At 52.1% G+C, this 20,107-nt stretch overlaps 1 protein-coding gene across 1 annotated transcript; it reads left to right on the top strand.

The window, feature by feature from the left end:
* Positions 1-4,040: 4,040 nt before the first annotated feature.
* Positions 4,041-17,656, top strand: Tnfrsf9 (tumor necrosis factor receptor superfamily, member 9). The gene is made up of 8 exons (XM_013033130.1): positions 4,041-4,082; positions 4,949-5,095; positions 6,039-6,146; positions 7,337-7,474; positions 7,751-7,817; positions 8,336-8,424; positions 11,055-11,189; positions 17,403-17,656. Exons 2-8 carry the CDS (start codon positions 4,996-4,998, stop codon positions 17,489-17,491), a joined length of 726 nt encoding a protein of 241 aa, XP_012888584.1. The 5' UTR covers positions 4,041-4,082; positions 4,949-4,995; the 3' UTR covers positions 17,492-17,656.
* Positions 17,657-20,107: the final 2,451 nt, after the last annotated feature.

Raw genomic sequence — 20,107 nt, 5'->3', positions numbered from 1 at the left:
CAAAGCAAAACTAATGGGCTGGGCTGTAGCTCAGTGGTAAAGCAATTTCTTAGTGTGGTTCAATTCTGGTGAGAAAAGCAAAACACCTAGTAATACCAGTGTAGGTGGAATTTGCATTCATTTAATCTAAAATTTGATTGTAAGTACACGGAATTTTTTTTTTGCAGTTACTCAAAATTTTCAAAAACCTAGGTGATAATGTAATTTGTGGGGAAATGGATGGAACTTGAACAAATCATGTTAAGTGAGGTAAGCCAAGCTCAGAGAGACAAATGGCACCTGTTTTCTCTCATACGCAGAAATTAGATCTCAAATGTACTGGGATATGACAAATTATATAGGATTCTAGATACACCCAGCGAGACCAAAACAGGCACAATGCCAAAGTGCCTCTTCATATGTATAGAGAATTACAGACATATTGGAATGAACTCCAAGAGGCCTCTTTTTTTCTTTGATGAGTCTGTCTTCTGCATGGACGATGTGTTCACGTGTATGTCTTCGGGAGGGGGGCAGCGATCAGGTTCCAGGATGACGGTGGGTGGAGAGGGGAGTGAGGGAGCGGGGGAGAGCGCGGGATCCGCAGACACGGCAGGAAAGGGAACGCATCACTGCTGACTCAGGCCATTAATTAAAAAACAGTGGCAAGGGACGCAGATAGAGTATTTAAACAATCTGAGCCCTTTCAGCCTTTAGGATGTATTGACATCGCATTAAATACTGTCTGGGAAGGCATTGGCTGGTGGTTGTGGGGTGCACCATGGATCGGGGTGATCCTAGTGCGGAGCCAGCTTCCGGGCCGCCCTGTGTGTGCGTCTGCGCATGCTCCGCAGCTGCGCCTCCCTACTGCGCACGCGCGCCCTGCGTCCTCCTGCACCGTCCTCCGCACCGCGTGCCGCTTGCCGGGCCTTCGTCCGGGCTTGTAGACCGCAGCGCTCCTCACCACGAGGCGAAGACACTAATGGTGACGATGATGGTGATGGTCGGTGCTGCTTCTACAGAGCCGCAGATGGGCCGAACGGCCAGTTGGGCGTGTTTGTAAGCACCCCGCTTTCCCCAGGGCCGCACCCTCAGCCTGGAGGACGGGAGGAGGGCCTCCGGGGCGCCCACCCGCAGCAGCCCGCATCACGCCAGGCGTGGGTGTGCTCCGTGCGCGCCCCGCGTGTTCGCCCCATCACCGACGCTCCAGCGCGGCGCGCGTGCGTGCCCGAGGGTCCCGCGCTGCACGGCGTAGTGTATTTAGCTTATTGGACTCCCAAAGATTTGGACGTGTCGCGGTTCCTCTGATGGACGCTACGGCTGGTCGGGAAATGTGTGTGAGCCACGCAGGCGCAGTGGGCTCCCTGCGGGGGGGGGGGGGGAGAGGTGGACCGGAGCAGGTGCAGGCGCGAGGGGCGCGGCTCCTGCGTGACCTTGATGTGACCTCAGACCTTGAGGAAGCTTGGGAACACTGCATAGATCGTCGGGGTGCTTAAAAAAATAACTGTAGAGGGCTGGGAAGGTGGCTCAGTGGTAGAGCGCTTGCCTTGCATACTTGAGGCCCTGGGTTCCATTCTTCAGCATCACATAAACAAAAAGAAAAAAGCCGGAAGTGGTGCTGTGGCTCAAGTGGTAGAGCACTAGCCTTGAGCTGAAGAGCTGAGGGACAGCGCCCAGGCCCAGAGTTCAAGCCCCACAGCTGGACCCCCCCCCCCAAAAAAAAGAAGAGGTGATGCACAGAGGGATTACAGTTTTTTACAGCCGGGGAATGGATCCAGGGCCTCATGCATGCAAGGCAGGCCCTCTACCACTGAGCCACCTTCCCAGCCCTGTACATCACCTTCATAACAAAAACACTTTTTTAAAAAAGTGACTTTAGGGTAGATTCGCTTTGTATTTTATTGGAAGCAGATTTTATTATGCTCATCTGAAGAGGCCCCCACTTCTTCCTAAAAGTGTTTTGTTTTTAAGTCTTTTTTAGAGCCCTGGAGACTCCTTGCAGTAATTGCTGTGAGATCCGTGGTAACTGAATAAAACGGGATTCCTTCCTGCCCCGAAACCAGTTTTATCACTAGGGCTTCCAGGGCGGGTGGGCTTTGCCGTCCGCCCGGACCCCGCTGGGGAAGAGTCTGTCTGTTTCTAGTTGCATTCGGAGGATCAGAAGGCTGAAGTGGATCAAGCCATGTGAGAGGTATTTTAAAGCGAGTGAGCTTCGTGCCGTCTTAGCCTCGGCGGATGCGGCCGGCCACCCCGTGCTCAGCACAGGCTTTCTGAGCATCTTCTGAGCTGCGCTGGTTTGATTGCCTCCTGAGCATCTCTCTCCGCGTCGGTAGCTTGAGGATTCGAGAGAGAGAGCTGAGGGCTGTGCTGGGAAAGGGGAGGGGAGGTGACCACTCCACCCACGGGCTCACCAAAACCTAGACCTGAGTGGGTGGCATTCAGTTAAATGTCACCCCAAAGCACTCATGCAAATGAGCGGCCCCGGGAGGCTCCGGAGGGGATCTGTGGGCTTGATCGGGTGGCGCTCTGACATTCAGCCAGCTCTGTCAGCGGCAGGGGGACCCCTCACCATCGCCAGCGGCCGATCTTCCTCCCCTGGGTGGCCGCTGGCCCTGTGGGTGCTGCGCGGTGGGTGTGGGAAGCTGACCTGGGACATTTCCAACAATGTCTTGGAGCCCTTGAAACCTTCCCGAGCGGCACGTGCCAGCAGGGAGCCCCGCCCCTCCCGCGGCCACGCCCCTCCCGCGGCCACGCCCCTTCCGCGGCCACGCCCCTCCTGCGGCCACTCCCCCGGGTTCCTCCCTCCGCGCTCACTGTATCCATCTGGCTGGAAAGGCGGAGACTTGCGGAGGTTAACAGCTCTGTCCAGGGTCACACAAGCATCAGTGGCAGAGACGAGAGTCTGCCGCAAGCCGTCTGACACCGAAGCATGGGCGCCCAGCCCCGGGGCTCTCTGCTCCATTGCAGGACTCGTGTGTGTGCACATGTGTGCTTGTGCGTGGGTGTGCGACCAAATGACAGTAGGGGTATCAAGTCAAAACTGCCACGAGACCAGGTTCTGAGGGGCCACCCGTCATCTTAGCTTCTCCGGAGGCTGAGATCTGAGGGTCACACTGCAAAGCCAGCTGGGGCAGAAGAGGCTGTAATATTCTGATCGCCAGTTGGCCACCAACAAGCCCGAGGCACAGCTGTGGCCCAAGTGGCAGAGCACTACTCTTGCTCAAATGTGAGAGGCATCCAATCTATTTTAGTGCAAACCATTCTTGCATTCTTGCTCTCCACCCCGCGCTCCAGCCAGGCTTCTCAGTCTTCCTGGAGGTCTTCAGACCAGTGCTGGATGAGTTCATCTTCACTCTCCAGAGCAGTTCATTTTTCCTCCTCTTCCTTCTCCTCTTCCTTGCCTCTTCCTTTGTTCCTCTTCCTTCCTTTTCATTCTCTGACTTTCCTCTTCTTCCTTTTCCTCTTTTTTTTCTTCTCTTCCCTGTCCTCTTTTGTTTTGAAATGTAAAGCCCTCAAGTCCCTCCCAGATCTCTGTTTTGCCCAAGAATGTCACATGACACCAGTGAGTGGTCATTTTCCCTTGCCCCCTCTCCCCTCCTTCTCTTCCTCCTCTTCCCACCTCAGGCGACCCGATGCGGTCCTGTGTTCCAGCCCTGCTCCCTGTCCTGCTGATTGTCTGCTTGGACACACAGCCGTGGTGACTGCTGAGGTCTCTGTGGGATGGCCACAGCCTGGCCCAGCACCTACGTTCTTGTTCCTGCATTGTGGGGACAGCCTGGGCACAAAGGCTGGTCTTTGTTTTGAAGTGAGGTTCATGACCAGTGCTCTCAGGACACAGGAAAAGCTTTGACATTAGAGTTCTCAGAGATCTGGCCGCTGACCTGTGCTCTAAGAAGTGCTTTAGGTATCAGCGGGGGAGGAGGGGGGTTCTGAGGTCAGCCAGTGAATGAGCCACTGCACACACACCACACACACACACTGGCGCACGAGCACACGTGGTGGGGGGCTTTCCCCCGGAGGCCCCGCCTGCCTGAGTGAGCTCACTCCCCGGTGAACTCGCCGGCTGCACAGGAGCGCACACGTCTCTGCCCTGGCATCGCAAGGTTTGTGTCTTTGGGATCGGTGCGGGGCTGAGGTGGGGTGAGGGTGCACTTTGATCTTAGGGAGCATTTCTAGACTTTCTTTCTGTCCAAAAACCCACGCCACACAAGGAGAGGGAAATGTTTTTCTTTTCGCTCTCTAGTTTTATACCACACAAGCTCAGTTCTCCACACAGATGAGTCTGGGACTGTGGCAGAGGGAGCGTGGCGATGAGTTGGGCAGAGAGAGGTCTTTCTAGCTCCAGCAGGAGACGCGCGAAGAGTGGGAAGAATCTGCACTTGCCTAGCACTGCCTGGCAGCAGGACTCTGGCTCAGAGCCAGCCTCACCCCGGGGAGGGTTTTTGGTTGGTTGGTTTTGTGTGCTGATCCTGGGACTTGAACTCAGGGCTTGGGTGTTGTTCCTTAGCTTTTTCCACCCAAGGCTGGTACTTTACCACTTGAGCTACAGCTCAGCTTTTTGGTGGTTAATTGGAGCTGAGTCTCAAGGATTTTCCTGCCCTGCTGCCTTTGAACCATGACCCTCAAATCTCAGCTTCCTGAGTGGCTAGGATGACAGGCATGAGCCACCAGCCCTGGGCTCTCACTTGGATGTTACCGCTAAGGATCTCCGCAGATCCCAGAAGTCCCGAACAGACGTTGTTGGAAAGTTCATTCCTGGCTTTTGGCAAGCTTACCCTCCTCTTGCAGAAGTTCTATGAGTTTGTTACTTTTCCACTATATTCCATTGTTCATTGCTCCTTCAAACCCCCGAATCACAGTCCTGTGGACGCATTTAAGTCGTGGTTGAAATCTCCATGGTTCTGGAAGGAGAAACAGCCCGTCGTGGGAAATCCTTACACTTCGTCGGTGAGACAAAGTTCCTTTGCAGGCAAGGCGCAGGAACTTGGTTCAAATCCATCTCTGCGAGATTTCACCATGGGAAAAGCCTGCTACGGCGTGGTGACGGCTGTGCTGCTGCTCATGAAGTTTGAGAGGACCAGTTCCACGCAGGCTGCCTGCAGTGCTTGTGCCGCTGGTGAGTCCTGAGTGAATGCGGGCACACACCAGTGTCCTGGGGGCCCGTGGCAGTCGGGGCTGGGTCTCTTAGGGTTGGGTTGCTCGTTTACTTGATGGGGTGTGAACGCAGCCTCCGGGTGTCAGCTTTGTCATCCAGGGGACAAGAGAAATCATCCACTAGGGTCAGCAAGGCAGGCGTGGTGCCGTAGCATGCAACCCAGCTGGGCCTGCGGTGATCGGCACCAGCTCGGCTGCTGGGCTCTCCCTGCAGCCTGGAGGCAGAGCGGGAGGTGAGCGGGCCGGGGCCGGAGGTCTGCGCAGCCCCAACAGCGGGAAAGTCAGCGCAGCTGTGCAGCACAGCGCCTGCATCGCCTCCCAACCCAGTCCTGCTCATCTCCAGGACCAATCAGGACAAAGCAGACCATCTTATTCAGTAGATAAGGGAAATTGTGTTCTTTCTCTTGATGTGCTGTTGGTATTCCTAATTCTTTGGCTTGGCTGAGCGTAATCTTGAAAATGTATAATAAAGTCAGTTGGGGGGGGGTTCAGTGGTTCACGCCTGTCATCCCAGCTACTCAGGGGGCTGAGATCTGAGGATCCCGGTTCAAAGCCAGCCCAGACAAGAAAAGAAAGTCCATGAAACTTGTATCTCCAAGTAACAACCCAAAACTCCAGAAATGGAGCTGTGGCTCAGAGTGGTAGAGCACTAGCCTTGAGCACAATAGCTCAGGGACAGCTCCCAGGCCCTGGGTTCAAACCCCCAGGACTGGCGCGCGCGCGCACACACACACACACACACACACACACACACACACACACACACACATCAATGGACAAAGCGAATGACCATCACTGTGACATCTGAGAAATGAATCCGTCTGGTTTTCTTGGGAAGGTCCTTGTGCTGTGCCTCCCTGTGCCTTCCTTGCCACACACTTCCACCTGTCTCCTGCCTCCCCCAGGCACCTTCTGCAGAAGGAATGGGAGCCAGCCGTGCATCCCCTGCCCCCCACGCAGCTACTCCAGCATGGGCGGACAGAAGGCCTGCCACATATGTAGGGCGTGCGAAGGTACGGGGAGAGCGGCGGGAAGGCGCACGTCATTCTGGCTGCGGACTGACCATCTCAACCCAAGTCTTCAGCGTCAGCCACCCCATGGCTCGGGCCTGTAATCCAGCTACTCAGCACGCTGAGATCTGAGGATCATAGTTTGAAGCCGGCCTGGGGAAGTAAGGTCTGGGAGACATTTATCTCCAATGAAGCAGCACAAAATCGGAAGTGGAGCTGTGGCTCAAGTGGTAGGAAGTGCTAGCCTTGAGCAGAAAAGCTCAAGGACAGCACCAAGGCCCTGAGTTCAAGCCCCAGGACTGGCTCACAAAACAACAACAAATCTTAGGCATCAAAGATGCTGATGATTTGGTCAGTGGGCAGGACTAAGTGAGATGGTTTCTGTATGTAGTGGCAATTAGTTCGTGTGGAGCGTTTTATATAGTAGAGGAGGTGTCCACCTGACGAGAGGTTTTTAATTAGTGATGTGTAAAAATGTCCTGATGAGGATTTAAAAATCAATAGTGAATAGTCTGAGCCTAGTGCTCTAGTGTACTCCTGCAGTCCCAGCACTTGGGAGACTAGGCTAGCTGGCCTACAGAGCAAGTCCCTGTCTCAAAACAAAGTAAGCATTATACTGTAAAATCTGCTTTCTTTTTGGCAGTTGTGGGGCTTGAACTCAAGGTCTGGGTGCTGTCCCTGAACTCTTTTGCTCAAAGTTAGTGTCTGCCACTTTGAGCCACAGAGCCATTTCTGGTGGTTAGAGATAAGAGTCTCATGGACTTTCCTTGCCCAGGCTGGCTTTGAACCTTTGATCCTTAGAGCTCAGCCTCCTGAGTAGCTAGGATTACAGGTGTGAGCCATCAGTGCCCAGCCTATACTGTAAAATCTTTAAGAGCATTACAAGCAAGCCACATGCCAGTATCCCAGTCTTGTAATCCTAGCTGCTTGGAAGGCTGAGATCGGGAGGATCACCAGGCTTGGTCTCTAAAGGAGGAAACTGGACACCGTTTCTGCACACCTGTGTTCCTAGCAACTATGGGAAGCCTACAGTAGGTGGCTCAGTACAGGATCAGGCTAGGGAGAGGCTGTCCTGAAAGTAACAGCACAGAACAGTGCTGGAGGCATGGCTCAGCAGAATAGCACCAGCCTGCCAGGCACAGGACAACACAAATTTGCTTCTTGGACTTGGAGGTGGGGTGTTGGCTTTGCAGGTCTTTTCAGAGTGAAGAAGGAATGTTCCTCCACCAGCAACACAGAGTGTGAGTGCATCTCGGGGTTCCACTGCCTGGGGCCTGGCTGCTCCCAGTGTGAGCCGCGCTGCAGGCCAGGTGAAGAGCTTGTCGCAGCAGGTAGGTGCCCGTGTCCTGCCCAGCTTGCTCCAGCTTAGAGCCTCACCCGTGAGTCCAGGGTGGGGCGTTCGTACGGTGCTTTAGTTCATGATGCGTCTGGATGGATCAGGAGCTACTCCCCTGAGGTGTGGAGCCAGGCCCCTGGGTGATCCCCGGAACCGTGGTTTTCTGCTTGTGTGAGACACAGACAGCAGTGAGTGGCGATCAGAGCAGGAACGAGCCCTGGGCGGATGGGGCGTGCTGAGCTGCTCCTTTCCCCTGTCCCCCTGAACGCAGGCTGTGTGGACTGCCCCTTTGGGACGTTTAACGACCAGGAAAGCGGCCCCTGTCAACCCTGGACCAAGTAAGCAGCGTTGCATTTGGCTTGCCCAGCAAAGGGAGGGAGGAAGCGCGGGGTCTCTTGGGTCTGTCTGCCCAGGCGGGCTTGGCGCTGAGTCCTCAGATTTCAGCCTCCCAGGCAGCTAGGATTACAGGCGTGAGCCACAGCCCCATGCCAGAACCAGGATTTATTTATTGACCCTGATGTGTTTTGTCGCATGCCCCTCTGTGAAGTGGCAGCCCCCCCCCCGCCCCGGCCAGCGCTGGCCCTCACACCCTGGGGCCAGGGGTCAGCTGTGAGGAGACGGGGTGGGGGGCAAAGCCCCCAGGGCCCCGTCACCCACCAGGGAGAAAGAAGAGCTCGGTTGGGTGTGGGAAGTGGGTTATACTGTGGAGCTCAGAAGCCGGTGACACGAGCAGGAAGCGAGTGGGGGGGGGCACCCTCTGCCCACGCCGGGGACCCAGGTTGTGCGGATGGCAGATCTCCTCGCCCAGCCCTCATACCCACGCGGACGCTGAACTGGCCTCTTCCCCCCATGGCAGCTGTTCCTCGGATGGAAAGCCTGTCCTCGTGATGGGCACCAGCACCCGCGATGCCATCTGCGGCCCCGCTCTGGCCGTCTCCTCTCCAGGTACTGCCGCCAGCACACCTGCCCTGCGCGGCCAAGGACTGGGCTTGTGACCGTCAAGTGAAGGCTGGGGGCGGGGGGGGGGATGCCTAGAACCCCAGGGCTTAAGCGATGGAGGCCAGCCCAGGCTACAAGGCCAGTCGGGGCTGTGCTGTGAACATGAGCCAAAAATAAGTTAAAAGACAGGAAAGAAGGAGGGAGGGAAGAAATTAAAGTGGAGAGGGGAGGGGAAGAAAAGGGAGAGGAGGGGAGAGGGGGGAGAGGGAGGGGAGGGAAAGGAAGAGGAGGTGAGGGGAAGGGGAGGAGTAGGAAGGGGAGGGGAGAGGGGGTCTTGGTGGGTGTGGAAACTCCCTGTACTGCCCCCTTCAACTGTGCCTGCAGCGGGGGCCTCTGGGTGCCTTCACAGACCCCCCCTAATTTTCTCAGATGTTTGTCATTCAGTAGTCTGAGGCATTCATTAGAAGTTAGTGTGAGGCTCACCCTAAACAGATAGGGGAGCACCAAGAAAAGGGGGTTCTGGGGTCCTGCATTTTCTATCTGCTACAAAGCCTGAGCCACTTCGTTAGAGCTTCTGGTTGTTTTGCTTTTGAATTCAGCAGTTTTGAGGTACCAGTGTGATGGCCCTGGTGTGATGGCACTGGTGTGATGGCATTGTGTGATGGAGCTGGTGTGATGGTGTTGTGTGATGGCCCTGGTGTGATGCTGCTGGTGTGATGACATTGGTGTGATGGCGCTGGCGTGATGGCGCTGGTGTGATGGTGTTGTGTGATGGCCCTGGTGTGATGGCCCTGGTGTGATATTGCTAGTGTGATGACATTGGTGTGATGGTCCTGGTGTGATGGCCCTGGTGTGATGGAGCTGGTGAGATGGCGCTGGTGTGATGGCGTTGTGTGATGGCCCTGGTGTGATGCTGCTGGTGTGATGACATTGGTGTGATGGCGCTGGTGTGATGGTGTTGTGTGATGGCCCTGGTGTGATGCTGCTGGTGTGATGACATTGGTGTGATGGCACTGGCGTGATGGCGCTGGTGTGATGGTGCTGGTGTGATGGCGCTGGTGTGATGGTGCTGGTGTGATGGCGTTGTGTGATGGCCCTGGTGCGATGGCGCTGGTGTGATGGTGCTGGTGTGATGGCGTTGTGTGATGGCCCTGGTGTGATGGTGTGTGATGGCCCTAGTGTGATGGCCCTGGTGTGATATTGCTAGTGTGATGACATTGGTGTGATGGTCCTGGTGTGATGGTCCTGGTGTGATGGCCCTGGTGTGATGGTGCTGGTGTGATGGTGCTGGTGTGATGGCCCTGGTGTGATGACGCTGGTGTGAAGGCCCCGGTGTGATGGCACTGGTGTGATGGCGTTGGTGTGATGGCGTTGGTGAGATGGCCCTGGTGTGATGACCCTGGTGTGATGGAGCTGGTGTGATGGCGTTGTGTGATGGCCCTGGTGTAATGACACTGGTGTGGATGGCGTTGTGTGATGGCCCTGGTGTGATGGCACTGGTGTGATGACATTGGTGTGATGGCCCTGGTGTGATGGTCCTGGCGTGATGGCGCTGGTGTGATGGCGCTGGTGTGATGGCGCTGGTACGATGGTCCTGGTACGATGGCCCTGGTGTGATGGTCCTGGCGTGATGGCGCTGGTGTGATGGCGCTGGTGTGATGGCGCTGGTACGATGGTCCTGGTACGATGGTGCTGGTGTGATGGCGCTGGTGTGATGGCGTTGGTGTGATGGTCCTGGTGTGATAGTGCTGGTGTGATGGCCCTGGTGTGATGGCCCTGGTGTGATGGAGCTGGTGTGATGGAGCTGGTGTGATGATGGTGCTGGTGTGATGGCGTTGGTGTGATGGCGCTGGTGTGATGGTCCTGGTGTGATGGCCCTGGTGTGATGGCCCTGGTGTGATGGAGCTGGTGTGATAGTGCTGGTGTGATGGCCCTGGTGTGATGGTGCTGGTGTGATGGCGTTGTGTGATGGCCCTGGTGTGATGACATTGGTGTGATGGCCCTGGTGTGATGGTCCTGGTGTGATGGCCCTGGTGTGATGGCCCTGGTGTGATAACATTGGTGTGATAGTGCTGGTGTGATGGCCCTGGTGTGATGGTGCTGGTGTGATGGCGTTGTGTGATGGCCCTGGTGTGATGGTGCTGGTGTGATGGCGTTGTGTGATGGCCCTGGTGTGATGGTGCTGGTGTGATGGCATTGTGTGATGGCCCTGGTGTGATAGTGCTGGTACAATGGTCCTGGTGTGATGGCATTGGTGAGATGGCCCAGGTGTGATGGTTCTGGTATGATAGTGCTGGTGTGATGGCCCTGGTGTGATGGCACTGGTGTGATGGCCCTGGTGTGATAGTGCTGTTGTGATGGCCCTGGTGTGATGGCGCTGGTGTGATGGCGTTGTGTGATGGCGTTGTGTGATGGCCCTGGAGTGATGGTCCTGGTACGATGGTCCTGGTGTGATGGCATTGGTGAGATGGTTCTGGTGTGATAGTGCTGGTGTGATGGTGCTGGTGTGATGGCGCTGGTGTGGTGGCGCTGGTGTGATGGCGCTGGTGTGATGGTGCTGGTGTGATGGCCCTGGTGTGATGGCATTGGTGTGATGGCCCTGGTGTGACGGCACTGCCACCCTTCTTCCTGCCCAGGCCCCTCTCCACAGAGCCTTGTTGTCTTCACGGTGCTGATGGTGGTTACAGTGCTGGTGCTGCTCTTCCTCCTCGTTCTTCAGCTCTCAGTGGTGAAATGGAGCCGAAAGCAATTCCTGTACATCTTCAAACGACGTAAGCTGACCTCACGTGGTGGACGTGCCTCAGGAGGGGTTCACAGCCAGGGAAGAGGGCACCAGAGATTGTTTTTCAATTGTGGAAACAAGGTTAGGTTAGGCACAGTGGCACATGCCTGCGTCCCAGCACCTGGGGGGCTGAGATCCAGGTAAGGCCCGGCTACATAGGGAGAGCCTGTCTTAAAACTCCAGAAGCAGCCTGGCATCAGTGGCTCATCTCTGTGATCCTAGCTACTCAGGAGATTGAGATCTGAGGATCGCAGCTCAAAGCCAGCCTGGGCAGGAAAGTCTGTGAGACTCCTATCTCCAGTGAACCACTAGAACACCAGAAGTGGTGCTGTGGCTCAAAGTGGGAGAGCACTAGCCTTGAGCAAAAAGCTTAGAGACAGCACCCAGGCCCTGAGTTCAAACCCCACAACTGACAAAAATGAAAATCAACCAGCTAACCAAACAGAAACAGAAGCCCCTGGGTTAAGGCAGGGCACGGCTAAACTACAGTGCACAGAATGGCTCCTGTAGAGAATATTCCAGATCCCGAAGCTTGGCTTCGAGAAAAATCACAGGCATGTGCCACTGTGCCCAGCTTTTTACTTGAAACAGAGTTTCACAAGGTTTGGCCTTCAGCTGTGATCCTCTATCTGAGAGCCTCCCATAGCTAGGATTACAGGCATGAGCTGTGGGTACTGGTGGTTGTTTTTTAACCTAGGAATAAACTAAGTGAGATGTCAAGAATGTAAGCCTTGCTCCCTGGTAGAGAAGATCAAACTTTTCCAGCACAGTTGGAAAGACACCCCACCCCCACCAGCTCAGCAGTGCACTACAACCCTGCAGGTGTGTGTGTGTGTGTGTGTGTGTGTGTGTGTGTATGCACGTGTGCGCGCGCACACACACACACTGCTGCTGATCCTGGGTCTTGAACTCAGAGACTAGGTGCTATCTCTGAGCGCTTTAGCTCAATGCTGGCGTTTTTCCACTTGAGCCAAAGTTCTCCTTCAAGCTTGAAGTTCTCCTTCAAGCTTTTTGGTGGTTATTGGAGGTAAGAGCCTCACGGACTTTCCATCTCAGGCTGGCTTTGAACCTCAGCCCTCACACCTCAGCCTCCAGAGTAGCTGGGGTTACAGGTGTGAGTCATTGATGCCAGCCCCCCCTGCGGTTTGAAGTTACATTTCCCTGCTGAAGAGCTGAGGCCCCTTTCCTGTTTGGCCAGCCATTCGGAGTTCCTGCTTGAAGTGATGGATGGGCTTCTGGGTAGTCTCCACCGTCCCGGCTTCCGCTTCTCACGGGCGTACAGGAAGCTTCCGCCCCAGCCAGCTCACAGCGCAGAGGCTTTTCCTCTCCTGTGGTCTGCTCTGTCATTCTCCCCAAGTCTCCGGAACCTCAAAGCTGCCCGGGCCTGGCGTCCCCGCCCACTCACAGGACCCTGTGCTCTCCAGGCTGCTGCCCGGCCGCTTTTTGCTTTAGTTTTTCTGGTAAGGCCTCACATTTTTGTCTGGGATTGGCCTGAGATCATGAGCCTCCTACCTGACAACCCTGCTTTAGCTGAGATTATAGGCATGCGCTCCAATGCCCAGCCTGACAGCAAGATTCTTCATAAGGCACTTTTTCAAAGTCTTTATGAGTAATTAGTGGATCGTAATGAAATTGTAATACTTTAAAACAACAACAACAACAGGCAGGGTGCCTCACACCTGTAATCCTAACTACTCAGGGTCTGAGGATCATGGTTCAAAGCCAGCCTAGGCAGGAAAGTCTGGGAGACTCTTATCTCCAATCAACCACTAGAAAACAGGGAGTGGCGCTGTGGCTCAAATGGTAGAGTGCTCTCCTTGAGCTGAAGAGCTGAGGGACAGCGCCCAGGCCCAGAGTTCAGGCCCCATGACTGACCAAAAAAAAGTAAAAAAAAACCCACTTCAGGTCCCTAAGAAAACTTTTTATTCAATAATAATAATAGGAGTAGAGGCATGGCTGATGTATTAGAGTTCTGTCTTGTGAGTACAGAGCCTTGAGTGGAATCCCCCATACTGCAGAGAACATTACAGATCCAAGGAGCTGCAGATGCAGAGCTGAGCAGCGTCCTGTGCCCATCACCAGTCCCTCCGAAAGCACGCGATGTGACATGTCATCACGCATGCATGCACGCAGCGCAGCTGAGCAGAGAGCAGCCCTTTGCCACTGATAATCTCCGGCACTTCCCAGCCACGCCCACCAGCCCTGCCCCTGCCAGGCACCCCCCACCCCCACTCCCCCTGTGACTTTGTCATCTGGGGTGTTCCATAAACAGGGTCACACAGTAAGGGACTTCTTCTGCTGGCCCTTGCCTGGCATCTCACTTCCTAGCCAACATGCCTTTAGTCAGGGCGCCTTCGGTTTCCATGGCTGTAGTAAGCGGGCCTTTGCCGTCTGGGGTGGGGGTTCTCTGAGATGCTCCCCGCCTGCGCGGGCCTGAGCTTTGAACACATTCTCCCCCACCACGTTCCTGCTCTTCCCCTCCCTCCCTCGTTTGTTGGATGCCTTTGCTGACTCCACAGCTAAGAGTGTATACATTCAGCACAGGGGCGGCCAGAGGCTCCCACCACTGCTGAGCAGACACAGGTCGGTTTAACTTTTTCAAGAGCCTCCATACTGATTTCCATAATGCTTGCACTCGATTCATTCCCACCAGTGTATGAGGGGCCTTCTTTCCCTCCACATTTCTTTTGTTTTTCCCTCTTTCCTCCCTCCCTCCCTCCCTCTCTCTCTCTTTCTTTCTTGTCGGTCGTGGGGCCTGAACTCTGGGTCTGGGTGCTGTTCCTCAGCTCTTCAGCTCAAGGTTAGTGCTCTATCATTTGAGCCACAGCGCCACTTCTGGCTTTTTCTGCTTATGTGGTGCCGAGGAATCGAACTCAGGGCCTCATGCATGCAAGACAAGCGCTCTATCACTGATCCACCTTCTCAGCCCTAGTATATGGTTTTCCATCCTTTGTTAGAAGTAGAGCCAAAATGGCTGCAGCTGTGTGGCTTTATTCCTGAGTCTTCTATTCTGCTCCATTAGTCTTTTCTGTTTCTGTGCAAGTACCATGCTGTTTTTGTTACTATGGCTCTGTAGTGTAATTTGAAGGCAGATATTAAGCATTGCTTTATATGCTCAGGGTTGTTTTTTACTTTTCAAGGTCTTTTATGCTTCCACAGGAGTTTTTATATGTGTATGTGCCAGTCCTGAAGCTTGAACTCAGGGCCTATGCACTTTGCTTGAACTTTTTCGCTCAAGGCTAGTGCTTTTCCACTTGAGCCACAGCTCCACTTCTAGCTTTTTTTTTTTTCTTCTGGAATTAGAAATAAGAGTCTCATGGTTGGGGCTGGGAAGGTGCTCAGTGGTAGAGCGCTTGCCTTGCATGCATGAGGTCCTGGGTTTCATTCCTCAGCACCACATAAGCAGAAAAAGCCAGAAGTGGCGCTGTGGCTCAAGTGATAGAGCGCTAGCCTTGAGCTGAAGAGCTGAGGGACAGCGCCCAGGCATAGAGTTCAGAACCCCTGACCGGCAAAAAAAAAAAAAAGAAAAGAAAAAAAGAAGTCTCACGTTTTTTCCTGGCTTGGCTGCTTCCAGCCATAGTCCTCAGATCTCAGCCTCCTGAGCTGCCAGCATCAGGCCCATGTATGTTTTCGTATTAATTTGTCTGTTTTTGCAGAGAATGACATGGGATTGCATTGCATCTAGCTGTTGCCATGACGCCAGCTCTGCCCGTCCATGAGCGTGGGAGCGCTTTCCATCTGCTGACAGCTTTGATTTCTTTCTTTCTTTCTTTCTTTTTTGGTTGGTTGTGGGGCTTGAACTCTGGGCCTGGGCGCTGTCCTTCAGCTCTTCAGCTCAAGGTGAGTGTTCTACCATTGAGCCACAGCACCACTTCTGGTTTTCTAGTGGATTATGGGAGGTGAGAGTCTCATGGACTTTCCTGCCCAGGCTGGCTTTGAACTGTGATTGTCAGATCTCAGCTTCCTAAGTAGCTAGGATTACAGGTGTGAGCACCGGTGCCCGGCTTGATTTCTTTCTTTAAGGTTTTATAGTTTTCATTGTGGGGCTTCCACCTCCTTGGTTAATTTTATACCTCAGTATTTTATTTCTTTTTGAAGCTATTGCGAATGGAATGGTTTTCCTGATTTCTTTTTTAGCTTGCTCATTGTCGGTATATGGAAAAGCTACTAATCTTTGTATGTTGGTCTTACATCCTGCTATATTGCTGAAGATGTTGATCAGATCTAGGAGTTTTGTGATGGAATCTTAGGATCCTTTTATTATGGCATCAGATCATCTGCAAATAGGGATAATTTGACTTCTTCCTTTCTTTCTTTTTTAATTTTTTGTCGGCTGTGGGGCTTGAACTCTGGGCCTGGGCGCTGTCCCTCAGCTCTTCAGCTCAAGGCGAGCGCTCTACCACTTGAGCCACAGCGCCACTTCCGGTTTTCTGGTGGTTTATTGGAGATAGGAGTCTCACGGTCTCTCCTGCCCGGGCTGGCTTTGAACTGAGATCCTCAGATCTCAGCCTCCTGAGTAGCTAGGATTACAGGCGTGAGCCACCAGTGCCCGGCTTTTCTTTCTTTTTTATTGTGAAAATACTGTACAGAGGGATTACAATTACATGGGCAAGATAATGAGTACATTTCTTATCAAGCATTGTAGCCTCTTCCTTTGTTTCCCCTTCCCATCCCTTCCCATCCTCCCCCTACTCCCCCACCCAATTCTCCTCCCCCCGCCAAAGTTGTAAAGTTTGTTTTCGACATGACTTGTACATCTCATTGTTGCAATGGGTCCACCTGTATCCCTATTTAAATGATTTGTTTTTTCCCTTCCCTTCCACAAATTATACTGATATCAAATACAGTGAAAGCAGGGGTTATACCGTGGGGCAGGGGGTGATTAGGTTTTGAGTGGACATGTTTTATACCTCTAAGAGAAGCACAGTTACAACATAATATGCTAACATTTAACTTTCAGAAACTACAGGAGCTGGGAAGGTGGCTCAGTGGTAGAGCTGCTTGCCTTGCACGCATGAGGCCCTGGGTTCCATTCCTCAGCACCACATAAACAGAAAAAGCCGGAAGTGGCACTGTGGCTCCAGTGGTAGAGTGCTAGCCTTGAGCTGAACAGCTGAGGGACAGCGCCCAGGCCCAGAGTTCAGGCCCCATGACCGGCAAAAAAAGGAAACTACAAAGAAAAGAAATGGCCAATCTCCTTTCTAGAAGCAATTGTACATTCTTCACCCTGACAAGGAAAGGAGGAAAGAGCCAACTATTCTGCATTCTTGCAGCATTGCTACAATGTGTGTGTGTGAGAGAGAGAGAGAGAGAGAGAGCGAGAGCGAGAGAGAGTGAGAGAGCGAGAGAGAGAGAGAACCAGAGAGAGACCCAGTCCTGGTACTTGAACTCAGGACCTGGGCACTGTCCCTGAGCTTTTGTGCTCAAGGCTAGAGCTCTACCACTTAAGTGACAGCTCCATTTCTGGCCTTTTTGGTAGATAAACTTTCCTGCCTAGACTGGCTCTAGACTATGATCCTCAGTTTTCATCCTTCTCAGGATTACAGACGTGAGCCCCAGTACCTGGCTCAACTTGGTTTTGTTTCCATTTTGTTTTTTGTTACTGGGCCTTGAACTCAAGACCTTGTGCTTGCTAGGCTAGCATTCTACTGCCAAGGTAAACCTCTAGCTCTTTTTCACTGTTTTTGAGGTAGGGTCTTGCTTATACCTGTACCCCAGTTTGCCTATTTTTGGTTTCCTGTCATTGCTGGTAGAACTTTATCTAAAACAAGCATCTAGTCTCTCATCAGCGTTGCTGCAGAGATGAAATTATGGGCTGCTGGAGTGAATCCATGGTTGTGTCTAACAGGGATATTCATGCTAAAGTGGCTCAAGTTCAAGACATTTTTTTTTTAGTCCTTGTAGAAAATAAAAGAATTAAGTTTTTAAAGGAGAAAGTCTTCTTAATCCTTAGGAAAAGCTTGTAAATACTAGTCATCTCATTGTAGATACGTTTGTTATTAAAGTTGTGAGCATTTGCTGCTCAAAGCAGTTCTGGATGAGCTGGGTGGCAAGGTTCAAGTGGCAGAGCACCCGGCTAGCCGATGCAAGACCTGGAGTTCAAATCTCAGTACTGACAAAAAAAGTTGTCTGCTGCTGTGCTGGGTGGAAAGTGCCATCCGATCAAAAGAGATTGTAAAATACGAGTATCTTTCCTTTTGAGCGTTTATGACACCAGTACAAATGGCCCAAGAGGAAGATGGCTGCAGCTGTGGGTTTCCCCAAGAAGAGGAAGGAAGGTGTGAGCTGTGAAGTGGGAATCGGAGGAGCTGGGACACCCAGGCGGAGAGGAACGCCGCAAACACACCTGCCCGGCCTGACATGAAAATTCCCCAGCATCAACACCAGCGCCTCCGGCGAAGCTCTCCCAATGCTCCACGTTTATGAAAGGGTGGGCAGCGTGCGTGGCACAGGGCATTTTCTAAATGCCACTTAAGAGGCCCAGGCTGGGCACTTGGTTGTTGTTTTGTTTATGTAGTGGTACTGGGGTTGAACTCAGAGCCTCACGCTTTCAGTTGGCTTATTCACTCAAGCCTGGCACTCTACCACTTGAGCCACAGCTCTACTTTTGGCTTTTTGCTTGTTAATTGGACAGAAAAGAGTCTCTTGACTTTCCTGGCTTTGAACTGTGATCCTCAGATCTCAGCCTCCAGAGTAGCTAGGATTACAAGTGTGAACCACCAGCATCTGCCTGGGCTAGTTTTTGTTTTTGTTTTTAATTTACTACAGATGATAATTCTAATCACATGTCAATAAATATACATATATATAAAATTATATACATTATATATTTTAATAATGTAGGATTTTACATGTTTGAAAATATGACAGATGACAAGAAGCCCTAAAACTGTGTTCTTTAGTTCTGCTTGTTTGCGGGCTTCATGAGCATGGTATTTTGCTGTATCTTGTTTGAATAGTTGAAAATTACCTTTATAAGAGACTTCCACATGGTTGTGTGTTGTGTGTTTTCATTTCACAATGTGGTTTTTTTTTTGTATGTTTGGGGCTTGGATTCGGGGTCTGGGGCTCTGCTTTTTTTTTGCTCAAGGCTGGTGCTCCATCAACTTGAACCTTGCTTTTCAGTAATTAGTTGGAGATAAGAGCCTCATTTTCTGACCCCAGCTGGCTTGAATCATGATCCTCACATCTCAGCTTCTGAGCAGCTAGCATTATGGTCATGAGCTCCTGCACTAAGAAAGACAGTTGTTTTGTTTGCAATAATAATAGTTTCTTCCTATTCTAGTCCTTTATTTCCTATGCTTGACTTATTTCTTGGACTTAAGACAATGTGATAGTCTTTGTTGATGGAGAACACCTTTAGCTTTTCTAAAATATATTTACTCCCATTAAGAGAGTTTCCTTCCTGGTTTGTGAAGAGGTTTTTTTTTTAAAGAACTGCATATTTTTAGTTATTATAAAGGTGCTGTACAGAGGGGTGACAGTTACATAAGTCAGGTAAAGAGTACATTTGTTTGCTCTCTCCCACTTTTTCCCTCCCATCTCTAATCACAAGTTGTATAGTTCATTTCAGCATGGTGTCTAGTGAGTACCACTGCTGCATTTGTTACCCTCTGTCCCTCTACCTCAGTGCCCCCACCCCCTCCCCCAGGACAGATAAATGAACAAATAAGACAAAGAAAAGAGAACAAAAGCAGCAACAACAATAAAAAAAACCTTAGCCGTGAGCCGGTGGCTCACGCCTGTAATCCTAGCTACTCAGGAGATTGAGATCTGAGGATCATGGTTCAAAGCCAGCCCAGGCAGGCCCACGATGAAGAGGCCAGATGTGGCTCCCTGCCCTGTGGTTCATGCAGGAAATCAGTGGCTGGTGGCATCTACAGCCCCAATTCTGCCGTCACAGCCAAGCCTGCCATGAGGAGACTGAGGGAATTAGAAGACAGTAGAAGCTCTGCCGCTCAACATATCCCTAGCTTATAGTACACGTGTTCATGTATATAACAAAAGAAGCGGTGAACGTGAGACCCAGGAAGTGTGAATCATCTTCCCCCACTGACAGTTCACAACCAAGAGGAGGAGAAGGAGGAGAATACTAATTAAGGATAGAAAGAAGGAAAGGAAAAGAAAAAGAGAAAGGAAATCCTGTCAACAAAATGATCCCCTTTAGGGGGTTAACTTAGGAAATCTACTCATTCATTTTATGAAAATGAATATAAAATTAGATGATCAAAATAAATGAGCACAGTTAGGTGTATATACGAGTTGGAAAATGGCTTTCAAATGCTTAAAAACACCCCAGGTGGGCTGAGTGGAAGATGCCACTGAGATGGAAACTTGGGGGTGTCGGGGCACTTGGGGGCGCTCCCCTGCACGGAGCAGGTGTTTCCACCGTAGGCAGAGTGTCCAAAGGGCACAGCCCGAGTGGGCCGTGTGAGAGCTGGTATGGTAGGCCACGAGGGTAATCAGCGTTTTTTATTGGTTATTATTCTTTGCAGCGTGGGGGATTAGGTGAGCCCTCTGACGCGGGAGCCACACCTGAATCCTTTAGTGTCCATTTTGTTTTTGAGACAGAGTCTCTTCACTGCCTTCACTGATCCTCCTGCCTCCACCTCCCAGGTAGCTGGGATTACAGGCATGTGCAAACACACCTGGTTACTTAAGGCTTTTGTTTGTTAACACTCTACAATAAAACAGGTCTATCTTCAGGGGGAAAAAATGACTAAGACATAAGAGAGCTTATTTTTTGTTTATTTATTTATTTTTGGGTCCGGTTGTGGGCCTGAACTCTGGGCGCTGTTCCTCAGCTCTTCAGCTCAAGGCTAGTGCTCTACCAATTGAGCCACAGCGCCACTTCCGGCTTTTTTCTTTTTGCTTATGTGGTGCTGAGGAATTGAACCCAGGGCCTCA

Source organism: Dipodomys ordii, unplaced genomic scaffold (assembly GCF_000151885.1).
Source record: "Dipodomys ordii isolate 6190 unplaced genomic scaffold, Dord_2.0 Scaffold6, whole genome shotgun sequence".
NCBI classification, from domain to species: Eukaryota; Metazoa; Chordata; class Mammalia; order Rodentia; family Heteromyidae; genus Dipodomys; species Dipodomys ordii.
Note: the sequence above shows the minus strand (reverse complement) of the source record. Positions and strands in the feature narration are given on the sequence as shown.

What these genes read in the sequence shown, in the direction of transcription:
- Tnfrsf9 (XM_013033130.1), top strand. Translation starts at nt 4,996, where the DNA reads ATGGGAAAAGCCTGCTACGGCGTGGTGACGGCTGTGCTGCTGCTCATG. An exon ending in CTGCAGTGCTTGTGCCGCTG is followed by an intron (nt 5,096 to 6,038) that starts GTGAGTCCTGAG and finishes TGCCTCCCCCAG; the next exon opens with GCACCTTCTGCAGAAGGAAT. An exon ending in TCTGGCCGTCTCCTCTCCAG is followed by an intron (nt 8,425 to 11,054) that starts GTACTGCCGCCA and finishes CTTCCTGCCCAG; the next exon opens with GCCCCTCTCCACAGAGCCTT.